We start from the raw sequence: 17,512 nt of genomic DNA on the forward strand, positions 1-17,512 counted from the left end.
ACCCAAGTGCAGTATCGATCGATCACTGACACTTACAAAACACTAAATGCATAACTGCAGCGTTCGCAGAGTCAGGCCTGATCCCTGCGATTGCTAACAGTTTTTTTGGTAGTATTTTGGTGAACTGGCAAGCACCAGCCCCAAGCAGCGTCAGATTAGCGCCAGTACCGCTAACACCCACACACGCACCGTACACCTCCCTTAGTGGTATAGTATCTGAACGGATCAATATCTGATCCGATCAGATCTATACTGGCGTCCCCAGCAGTTTAGGGTTCCCAAAAACGCAGTGTTAGCGGGATCAGCCCAGATACCTGCTAGCACCTGCGTTTTGCCCCTCCGCCCGGCCCAGCCCAGCCCACCCAAGTGCAGTATCGATCGATCACTGTCACTTACAAAACACTTAACGCATAACTGCAGCATTCGCAGAGTCAGGCCTGATCCCTGCGATCGCTAACAGTTTTTTTGGTAGCTTTTTATTGAACTGGCAAGCGCCAGCGGCCTAGTACACCCCGGTCGTAGTCAAACCAGCACTGCAGTAACACTTGGTGACGTGGCGAGTCCCATAAGTGCAGTTCAAGCTGAAGACAAAGAAGACAAACACAGGCCCGTCATGCCCATAGTGCCCTTCCTGCTGCATTCATCAATCCTAATTGGGAACCCACCGCTTCTGCAGCGCCCGTACTTCCCCCATTCACATCCCCAACCAAATGCAGTCGGCTGCATGAGAGGCATTTTCTTTATGTCCTCCCGAGTACCCCTACCCAACGAACCCCCAAAAAAGATGTTGTGTCTGCAGCAAGCGTGAATATAGGCGTGACACCCTCTATTATTGTCCCTCCTGTCCTGACAATCCTGGTCTTTGCATTGGTGAATGTTTTGAACGCTACCATTCATTAGTTGAGTATTAGCGTAGGGTACAGCATTGCACAGACTAGGCACACTTTCACAGGGTCTCCCAAGATGCCATCGCATTTTGAGAGACCCGAACCTGGAACCGGTTACCGTTATAAAAGTTAGTTACAAAAAAAGTGTAAAAAAAAAAATATATATATATAAAATTAAAAAAAATAGTTGTCGTTTTATTGTTCTCTCTCTCTCTCTATTCTCTCTCTATTGTTCTGCTCTTTTTTACTGTATTCTATTCTGCAATGTTTTATTGTTATTATGTTTTATCATGTTTGCTTTTCAGGTATGCAATTTTTTATACTTTACCGTTTACTGTGCTTTATTGTTAACCATTTTTTTGTCTTCAGGTACGCCATTCACGACTTTGAATGGTTATACCAGAATGATGCCTGCAGGTTTAGGTATCATCTTGGTATCATTCTTTTCAGCCAGCGGTCGGCTTTCATGTAAAAGCAATCCTAGTGGCTAATTAGCCTCTAGACTGCTTTTACAAGCCGTGGGAGGGAATGCCCCCCCACCCCCCACCGTCTTCTGTGTTTTTCTCTGGCTCTCCTGTCTCAACAGGGAACCTGAGAATGCAGCCGGTGATTCAGCCAGCTGACCATAGAGCTGATCAGAGACCAGAGTGGCTCCAAACATCTCTATGGCCTAAGAAACCGGAAGCTACGAGCATTTTATGACTTAGATTTCGCCGGATGTAAATAGCGCCATTGGGAAATTGGGGAAGCATTTTATCACACCGATCTTGGTGTCATCAGATGCTTTGAGGGCAGAGGAGAGATCTAGGGTCTAATAGACCCCAATTTTTTCAAAAAAGAGTACCTGTCACTACCTATTGTTATCATAGGGGATATTTACATTCCCCGAGATAACAATAAAAATGATTAAAAAAAAAAAAAAAATGAAAGGAACAGTTTAAAAATAAGATAAAAAAGCAAAAAAAATAAAGAAAAAAAAAAAAAGCCCCCCTGTCGCCCCCTGCTCTCGCGCTAAGGCGAACGCAAGCGGCGGTCTGTCGTCAAACGTAAACAGCAATTGCACCATGCATGTGAGGTATCGCCGCGAAGGTCAGATCGAGGGCAGTAATTTTTGCAGTAGACCTCCTCTGTAAATCTAAAGTGGTAACCTGTAAAGGCTTTTAAAGGCTTTTAAAAATGTATTTATTTTGTTGCCACTGCACGTTTGTGCGCAATTTTAAAGCATGTCATGTTTGGTATCCATGTACTCGGCCTAAGATCATCTTTTTTATATCATCAAACATTTGGGCAATATAGTGTGTTTTAGTGCATTAAAATTTAAAAAAGTGTGTTTTTTCCCCAAAAAATGCGTTTGAAAAATCGCTGCGCAAATACTGTGTGAAAAAAAAAAATGAAACACCCACCATTTTAATCTGTAGGGCATTTGCTTTAAAAAAATATATAATGTTTGGGGGTTCAAAGTAATTTTTTTGCAAAAAAAAAAATAACTTTTTCATGTAAACAATGAGTGTCAGAAAGGGCTTTGTCTTCAAGTGGTTAGAAGAGTTGGTGATGTGTGACATAAGCTTCTAAATGTTGTGCATAAAATGCCAGGACAGTTCAAAACCCCCCCAAATGACCCCATTTTGGAAAGTAGACACCCCAAGCTATTTGCTGAGAGGCATGTCGAGTCCATGGAATATTTTATATTGCGACACAAGTTGCGGGAAAGAGACAAATTTTTTTTTTTTTTTTTTTGCACAAAGTTGTCACTAAATGATATATTGCTCAAACATGCCATGGGAATATGTGAAATTACACCCCAAAATACATTCTGCTGCTTCTCCTGAGTATGGGGATACCACATGTGTGAGACTTTTTGGGAGCCTAGCCGCGTACGGGACCCCGAAAACCAAGCACCGCCTTCAGGCTTTCTAAGGGCGTGAATTTTTGATTTCACTCTTCACTGCCTATCACAGTTTCGGAGGCCATGGAAAGCCCAGGTGGCACAAAACCCCCCCAAATGACCCCATTTTGGAAAGTAGACACCCAAAGCTATTTGCTGAGAGGTATAGTGAGTATTTTGCAGACCTCACTTTTTGTCACAAAGTTTTGAAAATTGAAAAAAGAAAAAAAAAAAAAGTTTTTTCTTGTCTTTCTTCATTTTCAAAAACAAATGAGAGCTGCAAAATACTCACCATGCCTCTCAGCAAATAGCTTGGGGTGTCTACTTTCCAAAATGGGGTCATTTGGGGGGGTTTTGTGCCACCTGGGCATTCCATGGCCTCCGAAACTGTGATAGGCAGTGAAGAGTGAAATCAAAAATTTACACCCTTAGAAATCCTGAAGGCGGTGCTTGGTTTTCGGGGCCCTGTACGCGGCTAAGCTCCCAAAAAGTCCAACACATGTGGTATCCCCATACTCAGGAGAAGCAGCTGAATGTATTTTGGGGTGCAATTCCACATATGCCCATGGCCTGTGTGAGCAATATATCATTTAGTGATAACTTTTTGTAAATTTTTTTTTTTTTTTTGTCATTATTCAATCACTTGGGACAAAAAAAATAAATATTCAATGGGTTCAACATGCCTCTCAGCAATTTCCTTGGGGTGTCTACTTTCCAAAATGGGGTCATTTGGGGGGGTTTGTACTGCCCTGCCATTTTAGCACCTCAAGAAATGACATAGGCAGTCATAAACTAAAAGCTGTGTAAATTACAGAAAATGTACCCTAGTTTGTGGACGCTATAACTTTTGCGCAAACCAATAAATATAGGCTTATTGACATTTTTTTTACCAAAGACATGTGGCCGAATACATTTTGGCCTAAATGTATGACTAAAATTTGGTTTATTGGATTTTTTTTATAACAAAAAGTAGAAAATATAATTTTTTTTCAAAATTTTCGGTCTTTTTCCGTTTATAGCGCAAAAAATAAAAACTGCAGAGGTGATCAAATACCATCAAAAGAAAGCTCTATTTGTGGGAAGAAAAGGACGCAAATTTCGTTTGGGTACAGCATTGCATGACCGCGCAATTAGCAGTTAAAGCGACGCAGTGCCAAATTGGAAAAAGACCTCTGGTCCTTAGGCAGCATAATGGTCCGGGGCTCAAGTGGTTAATAAAGGCCTGGATTATTTCCTAAATGTACATAATATAACTGGGTACTGACATTTATAGGTAAAGTTGATCCAGGGAAAATCCGATTGCCTCTTGGGGGATCAGGAAGGAATTTTTTTCCCCTGCTGGAGCAAATTAGATCATGCTATGCTGGGGTTTTTCGCCTTCCTCTGGATCAACTGTGGGTTAAGGATTTTTTTTTTTTTGAAAGGAGGGGGGGGATTTGTGCTAGTAGGGATGATCAGGGCGTATCTGTGCTAGAAGGGGAAATGTGGCAGGGGGGATTTGTGCTGGGGGGAGGGATTTGGAGTGGGAGGAGAGGATGTGTACTTGGTTGGGAAATTTGAAGGGTAGGGGATTGGTGCTAGGAGGGGATATTATTTTTTTGGGGGGTGGGGTGGGGGGATTTGTGTTAGTAGAGATGATCAGGGCATATTTGTGCTAGGTGGGGGAATGTGGGAGGAGGGATTTGTGCAAGGAGGGCGAATTTGTGCTGGGAGGGGGGAATTTGTAGTGGAAGGAGAGGATGTGTACTTGGAGGGGATATTTGAGGGGTAGGGAATTGGTGCTAGGAGAGGAATTTTTTTCTTTTTTTTTGGGGGGGGGGGGGGGGGATTTGTGCTAGTAGGGATGATCAGAGCGTATTAGTGCTAGGAGGGGACATGTGGGAGGGGGGATTGAGGGGGATTTGTGCTGAGAGGGGGGATTTGGAGTTTGAGGAGAAGAAGTGTACTTGGAGGGGAATTATGAGGGGTAGAGGAATTGTGCTAGGAGGAGTGATTGTTATTTTTTTGGGGGGGGGGATTTGTGCTGGGAGAGATTTGAAGAGAGAGAGAGTTTAAGCGCTGGCAGGGGTGATGGGCGGAGGAGGGGGATTTCAGCAGGGGGGCAGTCCTGGGAGGAGGGGAAATGTATGCTTAGGGGGTAAGCATGCTGATACAACAGGGGGGGGGGGCAGTTTGGCATGTTCGCCCTGGGCTGTAGATGATGTTGTCCTGGCACTGGCACACACCGCCTGCACCCCACTGCAGTAGTGTTGCTTTGCCTTGTGGTGGGACTGCGATGAAATAGCTGCCCAATGTACCTGCTGTGAACAAGCCCTTATTCTCTGAGTTTGTATAACCTATTAGATATGCTTTTTCTTTTTTTTTCATTCAGGTTTGTCTCCATTAATAACCAGTATGTCCCAAAGCATGACGGAACAAAGAACCAGGTGAGAGCCCTGTGTGAATGTATTTTCATCTACATTGACCTATTCACGGAATTTTGTTCATTATTCACGAATGATATACTACCATATATACTCGAGTATAAGTCGACCCGACTATAAGCCGAGGCACCTAATTTTACCACAAAAAACTGGGAAAACTTATTGACTCGAGTATAAGCCTAGGGTGAGAAATATGCAGCTACTGTAAGTGGAAAAGAGGGTCAACAATGCCCATTTGCAGCCTCACTGTGCCCATTTGCAGCCATAGGCCCCCTGAACTTCAAACTCGCTAGTTAAGGGTTCCTAGATGCCCCCTAGCTGCAGCCAAAGTTTGGGGTCTCTGGACCCAAAGGGTCCCGAAATGACATTGCTGCAGATGTACACAGTTGACCGAATTTGGGGCGTATCCCGGGGCCACTTGGTGCTAGGAACACCAAATTTGGTGTGCAAACCCAGTGGAACTAGCCCCCCCCCCAGTGGAACTAGCCCTGGGGTTCCTAGCACCAAGTGACCCCAAGATATAGGGCCCCAAAGTTGGTTCGGAAAATGTCAAGCACTTTTCTGCAGCAGAGAATGACATTTTCTGATCCAACTTTGGGGCCCTGTATCTCGGGGCCACTTGGTGTTAGGAACTCCAGCTTTGGATATGTTGTAGTGCTACTGGGTTTGCACACCAAATTTGGGGTTCCTAGCACCAAGTGGCTTCGAGATAAAGGGGCCCCAAATTCGGTTCGGAAAATGTCATTCTGTGCTGCAGAAAAGGGCTTGACTCGAGTATAAGCGGGGGGGGGGGGGGGTTGGCAGTTTCAGCACAAAAAAATTAGCTGAAAAACTCAGCTTATACTTGAGTATATACGGTATATGCTTGCCATAAACCATCCAAAACTCACCTCCTCTCCAGTGGTGCAACATCCACGAGGTTCCTTGCTGGCGCCTACACCTTCCTCCAGGTTTTCGGTCTTTGATCATCTTGATTGGCTGGGCTGGGGTGACGTAATTCCCACGCATGTGAGCAGTAGTTAATTTATCCCAGCACTAAGACATGCTGAGTATGTATACTGAGCCAAAGCATCTTGTGAAGAGTAAGGTAAGGCCGCTTACAAGCACCTGTGTCAGCCGGGCACCCACTGGGCATGCGCAAGCGGCACCGCGCTGGGATTGCCACGCAATCATCTGGGACCCATCATGGACAAGAGGGAGAGGGCAGAGCTGATCTCCCTTCCTGCGCCGAGGGAAGTGACGTCAAGAGCCCAGGCACTGAAGGAGGCAGACTACGAGGGACCCCCTAGCAACAGGCATTTAGAGGTGAGTAAAAAACTAATTTTCTCCAAATGTTTTTTTTTTTAATTTTTTATGCACATAAATGAAATGTTTCTTTTTGGGGGTGGAACTCCACTTTAAAGCGGAACTTCAGTCATTTTTTCATCTTTCTATCTATTAAATCTTCTGCCCTTGTTGTTTTATCTTTGGATAGTAAAACATTTTTTTTTCTGCCAGTAAATACCTTATAAAGCCCACTTCCTGTTTCTTGTCTGGTCATTAGTCTAGGCTTATGACAGCATGCACAGCTCTCTCTCTCTCCTGAGAGTTTGCCAAGAAGGGAGAGGGGGTGAGTCATAGGAGGACCAGCAATAAGAGCTACAGAGCTGGAGGTGTGTCTGTGTAAATTCAGGAAGTAAACAGGCATCAGCTTCAGCTGCCCACAGTTAAAATGGTTGCAGCCAGACTCAGTGGAGGGAGATTTCTGCAGCATATCTGTCAAGTACAGAATCACAGTATATATAAAATAATATGCAAAGTGGTTGGAGGGAAGCTTCAGAGGAGCAAAGATGTTTTTTATTACAAATTATGTGAGTTCCACCCAATTTTGAGAGGTGGTCTTAAACGAAAGACCACCTCTCTACCCCCTCGTTTTTGGATATTTAAAAAAAAAATGTTACTTTCTAACTTACCTTTTTTGTAAGTACTAAGAGTACTTCCGATCCAGCCGGAAGTCACATCCTCTTCTGCGGCGAGTCCCCCCCGTGGTCTTCTGGAACATGTGTGCGTGTCCCAAAAAAACAAGCTGGCCATCACAAAGCATCGCGGGACTCGCGCATGCGCAGTCGGAAACCGGCAGTGAAGCCGCAAGGCTCCACTGCCGGTTCCTCTTAGTTGGAAAGGCGACGCCTGCACCTGATCCGATGGACGGATCGGCCTGGGGGGGGCGACATCGTGGGCTCCCTGGACAGGTAAGTCTCCTTATTAAAAGTCAGCAGCTACAGTGTTTGCAGCTGCTGACTTTAAAAAAAAAAAAAAAAAAAAAATTCGGCTGGAACACCGCTTTAAGTACGGCTGTGCAAAGAGGACATTTCAGTAAGAAATTAATTCTGATTGGATGTTGGGATGCAACACATTGGGGGGCGGTTACTAAAACTGGAGAGTGCACAATCTGGTGCAGCTCTGCAAAGAAACCAATCAGCTTTCAGGTTTTATTGTCAAAGCTTAACTGAACAATCTGAAGTCAGACACTGATTGGTTACCATGCACAGCTGCACCAGTTCAAGTAAATCTCCCCCATTTCTCTGTTACTGTCGGCCTGACATCTGTTCAGTTCACTCTGACAACAGCACTAAGCGATACACTTGGGTTGGCTACTCCGAAGGCCGGATGAAGATTAGCCCGTGTGCTGAGCTCTCGCTAGCAATGTCATTCATGCACACGTCACGGCGCCGGCCTTGCCAGGGCAGGGGGAGGTGGTGGTGCGTCTCCTCTAACTGGGCTATTAGGCATGCATGCTTTGCTGAGAGGTGCTGGCACACAGATTAACAAACTGCCTTGGCGTACTGCCAGCCACCAAGAGACAACTTGTACTCATGTATAGATGTTTTATGATGTTTAGTCCTCGCTGCTTTCACTTAAAGGGCTAGCAGACATATACGGTACACTTAAAGCTGGGTTATGTGAAAGAGTATTTAAATCCCATTCACAAGTATACCTAAAAATGTTTTAGTGGAATTGAATATACAGCGTAGCGCTATTCTTTTCTCTCTCTCTCTGAGGCTACTGAGGTATGATGGCGTCACCTGTATCGTATTTAGGAGCAGAGTCTTCATAATCAGCGTGATCAGGACAGGATCTCTAATGCCGCGTACACACGGGCGGACTTTTCGACCGGACTGGTCCGATGGACTTTTGACGGACTTCCGACGGACTTTTGAACGAACGGACTTGCCTACACACGATCACACCAAAGTCCGACGGATTCGTACGTGATGACGTACGCCGGACTAAAATAAGGTTTTCGTCCGTCGGACTAGCGTACAGACGAGCTGATTTTTCGACCGGACTCAACGCCGTTGGACAAATTTGAAACATGTTCCAAATCTAAAGTCCGTCAGATTTTTGACCGAAAAAGTCCGCTGTAGGTCCCATGGAGCCCACACACGGTCGGATTGTCCGCCGGATTCGGTCCGTCGGACCAGTCTGGTCGAAAAGTCCTCCCGCGCGTACACGGCATTACAAGCGCAGTGCCTCCACTCAATTGGGGTGTTTCGTCAGATACAGCGACCCGTCAGAATGTGTAACGGAAGTGACGTTTCATCGCCGCCATCTTGCTACACCCCGCACTCCTCCTGAGAAGGGGAAAAGCGGACATGTTGTTACACCCACCGGAGTTTTGCATTTTACACTTATTTTTAACAGTACAGTGAGTTTATATAGTGAAATACAGTAGTTAGAACTCCGTCTGACTGGTTAGATGTTGAATTTTAAAAGCAGCGGTGTAACGACATATTCCGCGACCCATCGCAGTTTGCTACGGAAGTGACGTTCCGTCGCCGCCATCTTGCTACACCCCACACTTGTCCACAGTAAGGATACACTAAGAAGGGGGAAAGCGGACATGTTGTTACACCCACCTGAGTTTTGCATTTTACACGTATTTATAACAGTAAAACTGCCTTTATATAGTGAAATACAGTACTTAGAACTCCGTCTGACTGGTTAGATGTTGAATTTTAAAAGCAGCCAACTTCTATGAGATTACTAAACCTGTGAGATGAGCAGGGATGCCGCTGCTTTTAAAATTCAACATCTAATTAGTCAGACAGAGTTCTAAGTACTGTATTTCAATATATAAACTCACTTTACTGTTATAAATATGTGTAAAATGCAAAACTACAGTGGGTGTAACAACATGTCCACTTTCCCCCTTCTTAGTGTATCCTTACTGTGGAAGAGTGTGGGGTGTAGCAAGATGGCGGCGACAGAACGTCACTTCCGCAGCAAACTGCGATGGGTCGCCGAATATGTCGTTACAGGGGCAAGCCTGCTGATCTCACAGGTTTGCTAATCTGACAGAAGATCGCGGCTTTTGAAATTAAACATCTAAACATTCAGATGGAATTCTAACTACTGTATTTTACTATATAAACGCAGTTTACTGTTATAAATCAGTGTAAAATGCTTTCCCCCTTCTCAGTGTATCCTTACTGTAGAGGAGAGTGGGGTGTAGCAAGATGGCGGCGGGGAAACGTCACTTCCGTTACCAATTCTGACGGGACGTCAAATCTGACGGAACAGTGGCTTGTGAATAGCAAGTGAAATCCCAATTGAGAAATATATCTTTACATAGACAGTAATCCACACAGCATTGTACTTGATATGCATTTGATGATTGTATATGAAATCATTAACAGTCTCTATGTATGTCTCAGTGAGGTGAAGCTGCAGCACTTACACTGTCTGTTCTCTCTTAGCAGGAATTCACTGTTCTCTTTCTCCCACATGTCCCTCTCTCCACCCACCTAAAGCGTTGTTCCGCCCAAAACAAAAAACAAATACCTACACATACTGCAGCTGCTGGCTTTTAACAATAGGACACTTACCTGTCCTGGAGTCCCACGATGTTGGCACCGCAGCTGATCTTTCCATCAACTGTCGGGTGCTGCCGCCGCCATCGTGGGTAAGGGTACCCGGCCGTGTAGCCTTTCGGCTTCACGCCGGGAACCCTACTGCGCATGTGCGAGGCCCCGCTCCTCTCTCCTACTGGCCCGGCAACAGGAAGAGGAGGAGGGAGCCCCGCAGGGATGTCTTGTCCCCCCCCCCCCCCCGAAAGGTGCCAATTGTGGCACCGGAGGGGGAGAGGAGACAAATGAGTGGAAGTTCCACTTTTTGGGTGGAACTCCGCTTTAACCACAAAACCCCTTGCCATTCTTTGCTCTTCTTGATGACCTCATCCTTGGTGAGAGAGAGAGAGCACAGCAGCCATATTGGAAAAGGGCAAACAAACACTGCATAACAAGAGTATACACTTGGTAAATGGGCAAAGAAATGATCACATCACTACAACAGTATATGAAATTATTCTGTTGCCGCATTAAAACAAAAAATAATTAAATAACTCCCCGTCAAAGAAGAGTATTAAAGGGGCTGTAAAGGTTCATGTTTTTTCACCTTAATGCATCCTATGCCCAAACTGTCAATCTATCAAATGGCTGGAGTCATAACTGATCACACGTGCAGCATCAAGATCAAACAGAAGCTAAGGTGGCAGCTTCCTTGGCTGAAAACGATAGGAGGGTTTAGTTCAGCATTAGTGATCCAACAGCAATGTAGCCGGTGGTAGGTAGAACCCCAGTTTTTAGTGGGGGGTGCAGCATGCACAGGTGGCAGGACAGGTATGTCTTCTGCTGATTGTTCCCAGTGCCTAGGCCACCTAGTGCTGTATCATGAGCAGGATGGGCCAAGGGGTGGGCAGAAAGGGGGAGCCGTCTTGGGAAATTAGCGGGAGGGGGGTGCAAGAGGGCAGAACCTGCTATCTATGGTGCTGATATTGTTCACAGCTCATGGGGCAGGGGTGCACTTTGGCATTTTTACCTTGGATGCTAAAGGACCTTGGCACTGATCATGAGAGGAGGGTAAAAGATGCACATGTTATCCCACAACCGAGGAGGTGGCAGGGATATCAGCCCATCTATGGCCAGCCTACAATTTCTAAAACAAGTACTGTGTGTGTTTTCTATAGTCAATAATCAGTCCACGCCTTTATTCCTCCAGCCTAGAAAATATGACTGATAGCCTTGGGCAACTGCAGTTCCATGCGTTTGTCACGCCATCCAATTTGACACTCCTTTTTCAATTCCAAAACCACACTGTCTAATTAGGGGAGCGGCTGGTTGGTTGTTACAGACAGCCTAAGTTGGCCACACACTGGTTGACCATATCAAAGATTCTGTATCTTTTCCATTGTCGGGACTCGACAAACAAACAGTAACTTTAGTTTTATGGTTGGTTTAGGTGACTATTAATGTTTTAGGGTGTTTGTCATTTTTATTTGATTTGTGCTATCTATGATTTCATATATTTCTCAGACTCTATAGGCACTGCAACATCACTCAAAAATGCAAAAAATGATTGGAAATGAATGGCCCTGATCAGGGCTTTTTTCTTTAGAAAACAGGTGCAGGTACTTATATCGCCCTTGCCAACTCCCTGGCCGCTAGGGGTGCGCATCTTCACTGGCCTCACAATTCGATTACGATTATCATGTCCACGATTCGTTTCAATTCGATTCTGAATAATGCAGAGAGTACAGGGTTCAGGAATGCATAATGCAGAGAGTACAGGGTTCAGGAATGCATAATGCAGAGAGTACAGGGTTTAGACATGCATAATGCAGAGAGTACAGGGTTCAGGAATGCATAATGCAGAGAGTACAGGGTTCAGGAATGCATAATGCAGAGAGTACAGGGTTCAGGAATGCATAATGCAGAGAGTACAGGGTTCAGGAATGCATAATGCAGAGAGTACAGGGTTCAGGAATGCATAATGCAGAGAGTACAGGGTTCAGGAATGCATAATGCAGAGAATACAAGGTTCATGAATGCATAATGCAGAGAGTATAGGGTTCAGAAATGCATATCATGCAGAGTTCAGGGTTTAGGAGTGCATATCACACAGGGTGCAGGTTTAAGCAGTGCATATCATGCAGGGCTCAGAAATGCGTATCACATAGGGTGCAGGGCTCAGGAGTGCATATCGCACACGGTGCAGGGCTCAGGCATGTGTATCGCACAGGGTGCAGGGAGCAGGAGTGCATATCACACAGGCTGCAGGGTTCAGGAGTGCATACCACACAGGGTGCAGTGTTCAGGAGTGTGTATCACATAGGCTGCAGGGTTCAGGAGTACGTATCGCACAAGTTGAAGGGCTCAGGCCTGCCTATCCCACCAGTTGTAGGGCTCAAGAATGCGAATTGCACAGGGTACAGGGCTCAGGAGTGCACATCGCAAAGGGTGCAGGGCTCAGGTGTGAGCATTGTGCAGTGCTCATGAGTGTGTCTCAAAGTACAAGGCTCAGGAGTGGGTAACACAGGGCATTGTAAAAACCAAAATTGCTTCTTCCCCCCTTCACAGAGCTCTCCTGACAATCCTCCCTTCCACCCCAGTACAGAGCCCTGGCCTTGATTAATGATGCTTCAAGCAGAACTGAAGTGGCCTCCTATTATCACAACTGGGATCCTTTTGCCATGAAAGAGTGCTGTTGAGGACATTTGCAGTGAAACTATCAGTCAGCTGAAAGTCAGTCAGAATATCGCTACACCAATATCTTTTCTTACCAATTATTAGAAATTGATTAATACCTAAAATATTAGTCATTCAGGAAATCTTCATAAAACCTTTCTTTCTTAAACATTGGAAAAAAAAACATATAGTTCTTCTTTCAGACGTTTTCATAAATGAGGCCCGCTTTGCGCATACATCTCTATCTATTCTTCAGGCTGACACTGATGCTTTGTCTTTCCGTAGATTTTTATCTCCCGGTCCTATGATGCAACCACGCACTTCGAGACCACCTGTGACGACATTAAGGACATCTTCCAAAGAATGACTGGCGCTGAATTGGCATTCAAAGACATGTTGAGTGTAAACCAGGAGACAAGCCAAGATGACGAGGACTGACCAGCTTTGTCAGGAGGGCTTACTTAATAAGGCGGTGCTATGATGTACAACAACCCCAAGCAGCCAATCAGATTCTACTGTTCCACATTTTAGAGCAGAAAAGTGAAAGATGCTTGCCTGTTGGTGGATAGGGGTTCCTGAGCTTAGCACAGTGCTTGCTGCCTTATTAAAGGCCTGAGATCTCTTTTTTTTTTTTTTCTTTAATTAAAGGGTCAGTCCACCTAAAAGTGATATTTTTGTAATAAGTGGAGGCCTGGCTGCCTGGGTCAATTTCTGAGTCCCGGTTTCTTGTACAGTATGTGTTCGATACTCCAACAATGAGATCTCCTTGCCATTCTTCCCAACTCTGTTCCTGTTCACCTGAGAGTTTTAGGTGTTCCTGCCCACCTTTGTGTGTTCTAACCTTGATTGCTACATTCTCCTCCCATCTTGAACAAAACTTCCCTTTGGGGTGTTGTCAACTATTTTTATATCCTCCATTACATGAAATAAATACAAATGCAGCAATGATGGTAAGGGCCCCTGATAATGAGAACAGCAGGTGTGCAGACCCGATAACCCAATGCAGGGATGGTGAGAACCCCTCATAATGGGCACAGCTGACTTGGGAACTCAGTGCAAGGATAGTGGGACTCTATCACGCTAGGCTCAAGAGGTGTACAGACCTAAAGATTCAGCAAAAGGGGTGGTGAGGACCCTTCACAATGGGGACATGAGGTGTACAGACATGGAAACTCATCCAAGGGATAGTGGGAACCCCTCATAATGATCACAGCAGAAGCGAAGACCAAGGAACCTTGCACGGGATGGTGGGGATGTAACAGAATGGACAAAGTTTAAGTGCAGACCTGGGAGCATGATGGGAGCCTCTCAAAAGGGGCACAGCAGATGCACAGACCCAGGAACCTAGCAGAGGGATGGTGGGAAACCCTAATAATGGGCACAGCAGATATGCAGACCCAGAAGCCCATCACGTGGATGGTGGGAAGTTGGGAACCTGTCATAATTGGCACAGCAGGTGTGCTGACCTGGAAACTCATCCAAGGGATGGTGGGAACCTCTCATAATGAGCACAGCAGGAGTGCAGACCAAGGAACCCAGCACGGGATGGTGGGAACGTATCATAATGGACACAGCTGATGTGCAGACCTGGGAACCTAGTGCAAGGATGATGGGAGCCTCTCATAATGACCACAGCAGATGCGCAGACCCAGGAACCCAGCAGAGGGATGGTGGGGACCCCTAAAAATGGGCAAAGCAAATATGCAAACCCAGAAACCCACCACAGGGATGGTGGAACCTGTCATAATGGGCACAATAAGTGTGCAAACCAGGAAACTCATCCAAGGTATGGTGGGAACCCTTTATAATGAGCATAGCAGGAGCGCAGACCAAGGAACCTAGCATGGGATGGTGAGAATGTATTATAATGGACACAGCTGATGTGCAGGCCTGGGAACTCAGTGCAAGGATGATGGGAGCCTCTCATAATGGGCACAGCAGATGTGCAGACCCAGGAACCCAGCAGAGAGATGGTGGGAACCCCTAATAATGGGCACAGCAGATATGCAGACCCAGAAACCCACCACATGGATGGGGGGATGTTGGGAACCCGTCAAATTGGGCACAACAGGTGTGCAGACCTGGAAACTCATCCAAGGGATGGTGGGAACCTCTCATAATGAGCACAGTAGGAGTGCAGACCAAGTTACCCAGCAGGGGATGGTGGGAACGTATCATAAAGCTGATGTGCAGACCTTGGAACTTATTACAAGGATGATGGGAGCCTCTCATAATGGGCATAGCAGATGTGCAGACCCAGAAACCCACCATGAAAATGGTGGGATCCCATCATAATAGCCACAGCATATGTGCAGACCTCAGTGCAAAGATATCACCAATAGAATCCTTGAGAAATTTGTTGTTAGGTAGTTTAACACTCCAGCATGTACCACTGGAATATCACTTTTGGATGGACTGAGCCTTTAACCTCTGTATATATACGTATTTCTGACTGCCTTTATTTTATGTGGATGTTGTAAATGATTTTCTTTTATTGGGTAAGCTTAACTTTTCTTTTTTACATAGATATCACACATCCATGTTTTAATCCCTTAGCTATAATTTGATCTTTTTTTTTTCTCCTCAATTATTGCTTTAAAAACACCTGCAACACATTGCATGAAAATGATAATGAAATTCTTATAATGTATGTTTATGAAGGGTCATTTTTTTCATGGATTAAAGGAGGACTATAACCCCTGTCATTGTTTTTTTGCCCTGCGTCCCATTGGGTAGATCTCCCTTCACTTCCTGTCCCACAGCCAAAACAGGAAGTGGGAATTTCCTCCAAAATGAGAGAATCCCTGGTTGTTACCAGAACTAGACTAATGTCCCCCCCCCTGGAAGATTCCTATTCTGGTGACAACCCGAATTTTGGGATTTTCTTTCACTTTTACGCTTCATGGTAAACATGACAAATAGAAAGGGTGAATCTCCCTAACGGTGGTCACAGAAAGCAAAAAAAACCTGATAGGTCTCCACTCTATCCATAATTTAGTTTACTTTAATTTGCCCATTGTAAGAGCCAATAAAAAAGTGTTGCGTTGTGGTATATGTTAATATATTACACCATTAATACGATTGTTTGTTTTTGATGCCAGTGTTGTGTAGGCTGGTATAACACCAAAGAACGTGCCAGGTTCCTGGGACTGAAGGGTGTGAATGAGCGTTTGTTTTCAATAAAGATATCTTTGTACCGATATTACTGAGTTGCTTTGAGACATATTTTTTTTCCTATCATGGGGGGGGGGGTGACGGCTGAAAATCGCAGTGCGGTCTTGTCTCCTGAGATCCGAGCATAATCGGTGAGCGTGTTTACAATATTCTATTCTGGGAATCAGTTCAAGTGAGTTCATCCAGTACAGGCCAACGTTTCCGTCCCTAGGGAACTTCATCAAGCCGTTGGCCCTTGCTTTGTACTGGGCTGCTTTTGGAATTAAAAAGAAACCAGTCATGATGGCTGTGACGTGTCATAGCCAAGGCCGCCATCCAGCATTGACCAGCTTTAGGCTTGGGTGTGTAATAGAGCATGCACGCGCTTATGCGCCTTGCATGTATGCTAGCCCATTCATTTTATTGGGCTGCACTATATGCGGGAAGCGCAGAACAGAGGTCCCTGACCCTTTTCCAAAATCATGCCGCACTGAAACGCATGTGCTCTATCTCGACGTGCATGTTTTTGCAATTTTGCGTGCATTGCCAACCGGCAATAGTGTGAAACTAGCTTTAGAAAAGAAGACAGTTCGGGCTCATTTACACTTGCGTTGTCTGTAAAGAGCGATTTGCAGTGGGTTGATTTTGAGAAAGATGTTTTGGAGATGATATGACCCCTTTTGACAGCCTGTTTTTTTTTGACAGCCGAACTTGCTTTTTTAATGGGAGTACCATGCCGCAACTGTGACCCTGGAGTTGAATATGTCACGTTCGGTGGCGGTACTGCCCACCAAACACCACAGGGGAGATAATTTTTCCTTCTTCGGCTTACCTTTTCAGCTGAGACAGCTGATATTTTCCCCTTAGTTTCTTCTGGGTTCGCAGGCTCCGGCGCTGTGACTGGCTGGAGCCCCGATGACGTCACTCCTACCGTTCACAGCACAGGGCTCAGAAAGGAACGCTATCTGTGGCCGTTCCTTCAGAACGCATGTGCCAGTGATGTCACTGTCTGCGTGTAATGTAAATATCTCCTAAACGATACACGTTTAGGAGATATTTACACTACCTATAGCAGAGTTGCCAACATTGTAAAAAAATGTATAGGGACACTTTTTTTGTCTGTAGGCTGAGTCTTATTATAAATAGGGGTGGGGCATTTGTTTTTAGACGTGGTTTAACAGGGAAAAGAAAATGCGGCGTGGGAAGCTTCATGCGCCATGGCGAAAGATGGGCGTGGCTTAAACTAAATATTGGGCATGGCTTAAATGGGGCGTGGCTCAAAGGGGCTGTGGTTTGAGTCTGAGATGAACGAGGGATGGAGGAAGAAAGAAATAGGGAGAGAAGGAGAGAAGGAAGGAAAGAAAGTGGGATGGAGGGACAGCAGGCCCAGATCCTACACCACAATAGCAATATGTGTATTCCATAAAATGTAACAATCAGCTGATAAAGATACTCCAAACACCTGGTGTTAGAGCTTCAATCATCCCGGCACCATGGTTGGTATGGTGTCAGGTTGATTGAAGCACATCATTTCTATTACATTGTAATACAAAATGAAATAGTTCAACTCACCATAATGCAGAATCAGTGGGAGCCCTGAGCGTGTCACTTGTCACATCACCTACCACCAGATGCCATCAGGTGTCCCCAGCAGAGTCC

The 17,512-nt window shown here is 45.4% G+C and overlaps 2 protein-coding genes across 2 annotated transcripts in view; both read left to right on the forward strand.

The window, feature by feature from the left end:
* Positions 1-15,902, forward strand: part of LOC141102815 (rab GDP dissociation inhibitor beta-like) — a 54,028-nt gene extending 38,126 nt beyond the window's left edge. Inside the window, exons 10-11 of the mRNA XM_073591839.1 lie at positions 5,144-5,198; positions 12,986-15,902. Of these exons, the coding sequence (XP_073447940.1) occupies positions 5,144-5,198; positions 12,986-13,138 (208 nt within the window). The 3' untranslated portion in view covers positions 13,139-15,902. The remainder of the gene's footprint in view (positions 1-5,143; positions 5,199-12,985) is intronic.
* Positions 1-17,512, forward strand: part of NCKIPSD (NCK interacting protein with SH3 domain) — a gene marked incomplete in the record, with an annotated part of 558,334 nt that overhangs the window by 266,852 nt on the left and 273,970 nt on the right.

The sequence above is a fragment of the Aquarana catesbeiana genome, linkage group LG07, assembly GCF_042186555.1.
Source record: "Aquarana catesbeiana isolate 2022-GZ linkage group LG07, ASM4218655v1, whole genome shotgun sequence".
Taxonomy (NCBI): domain Eukaryota; kingdom Metazoa; phylum Chordata; class Amphibia; order Anura; family Ranidae; genus Aquarana; species Aquarana catesbeiana.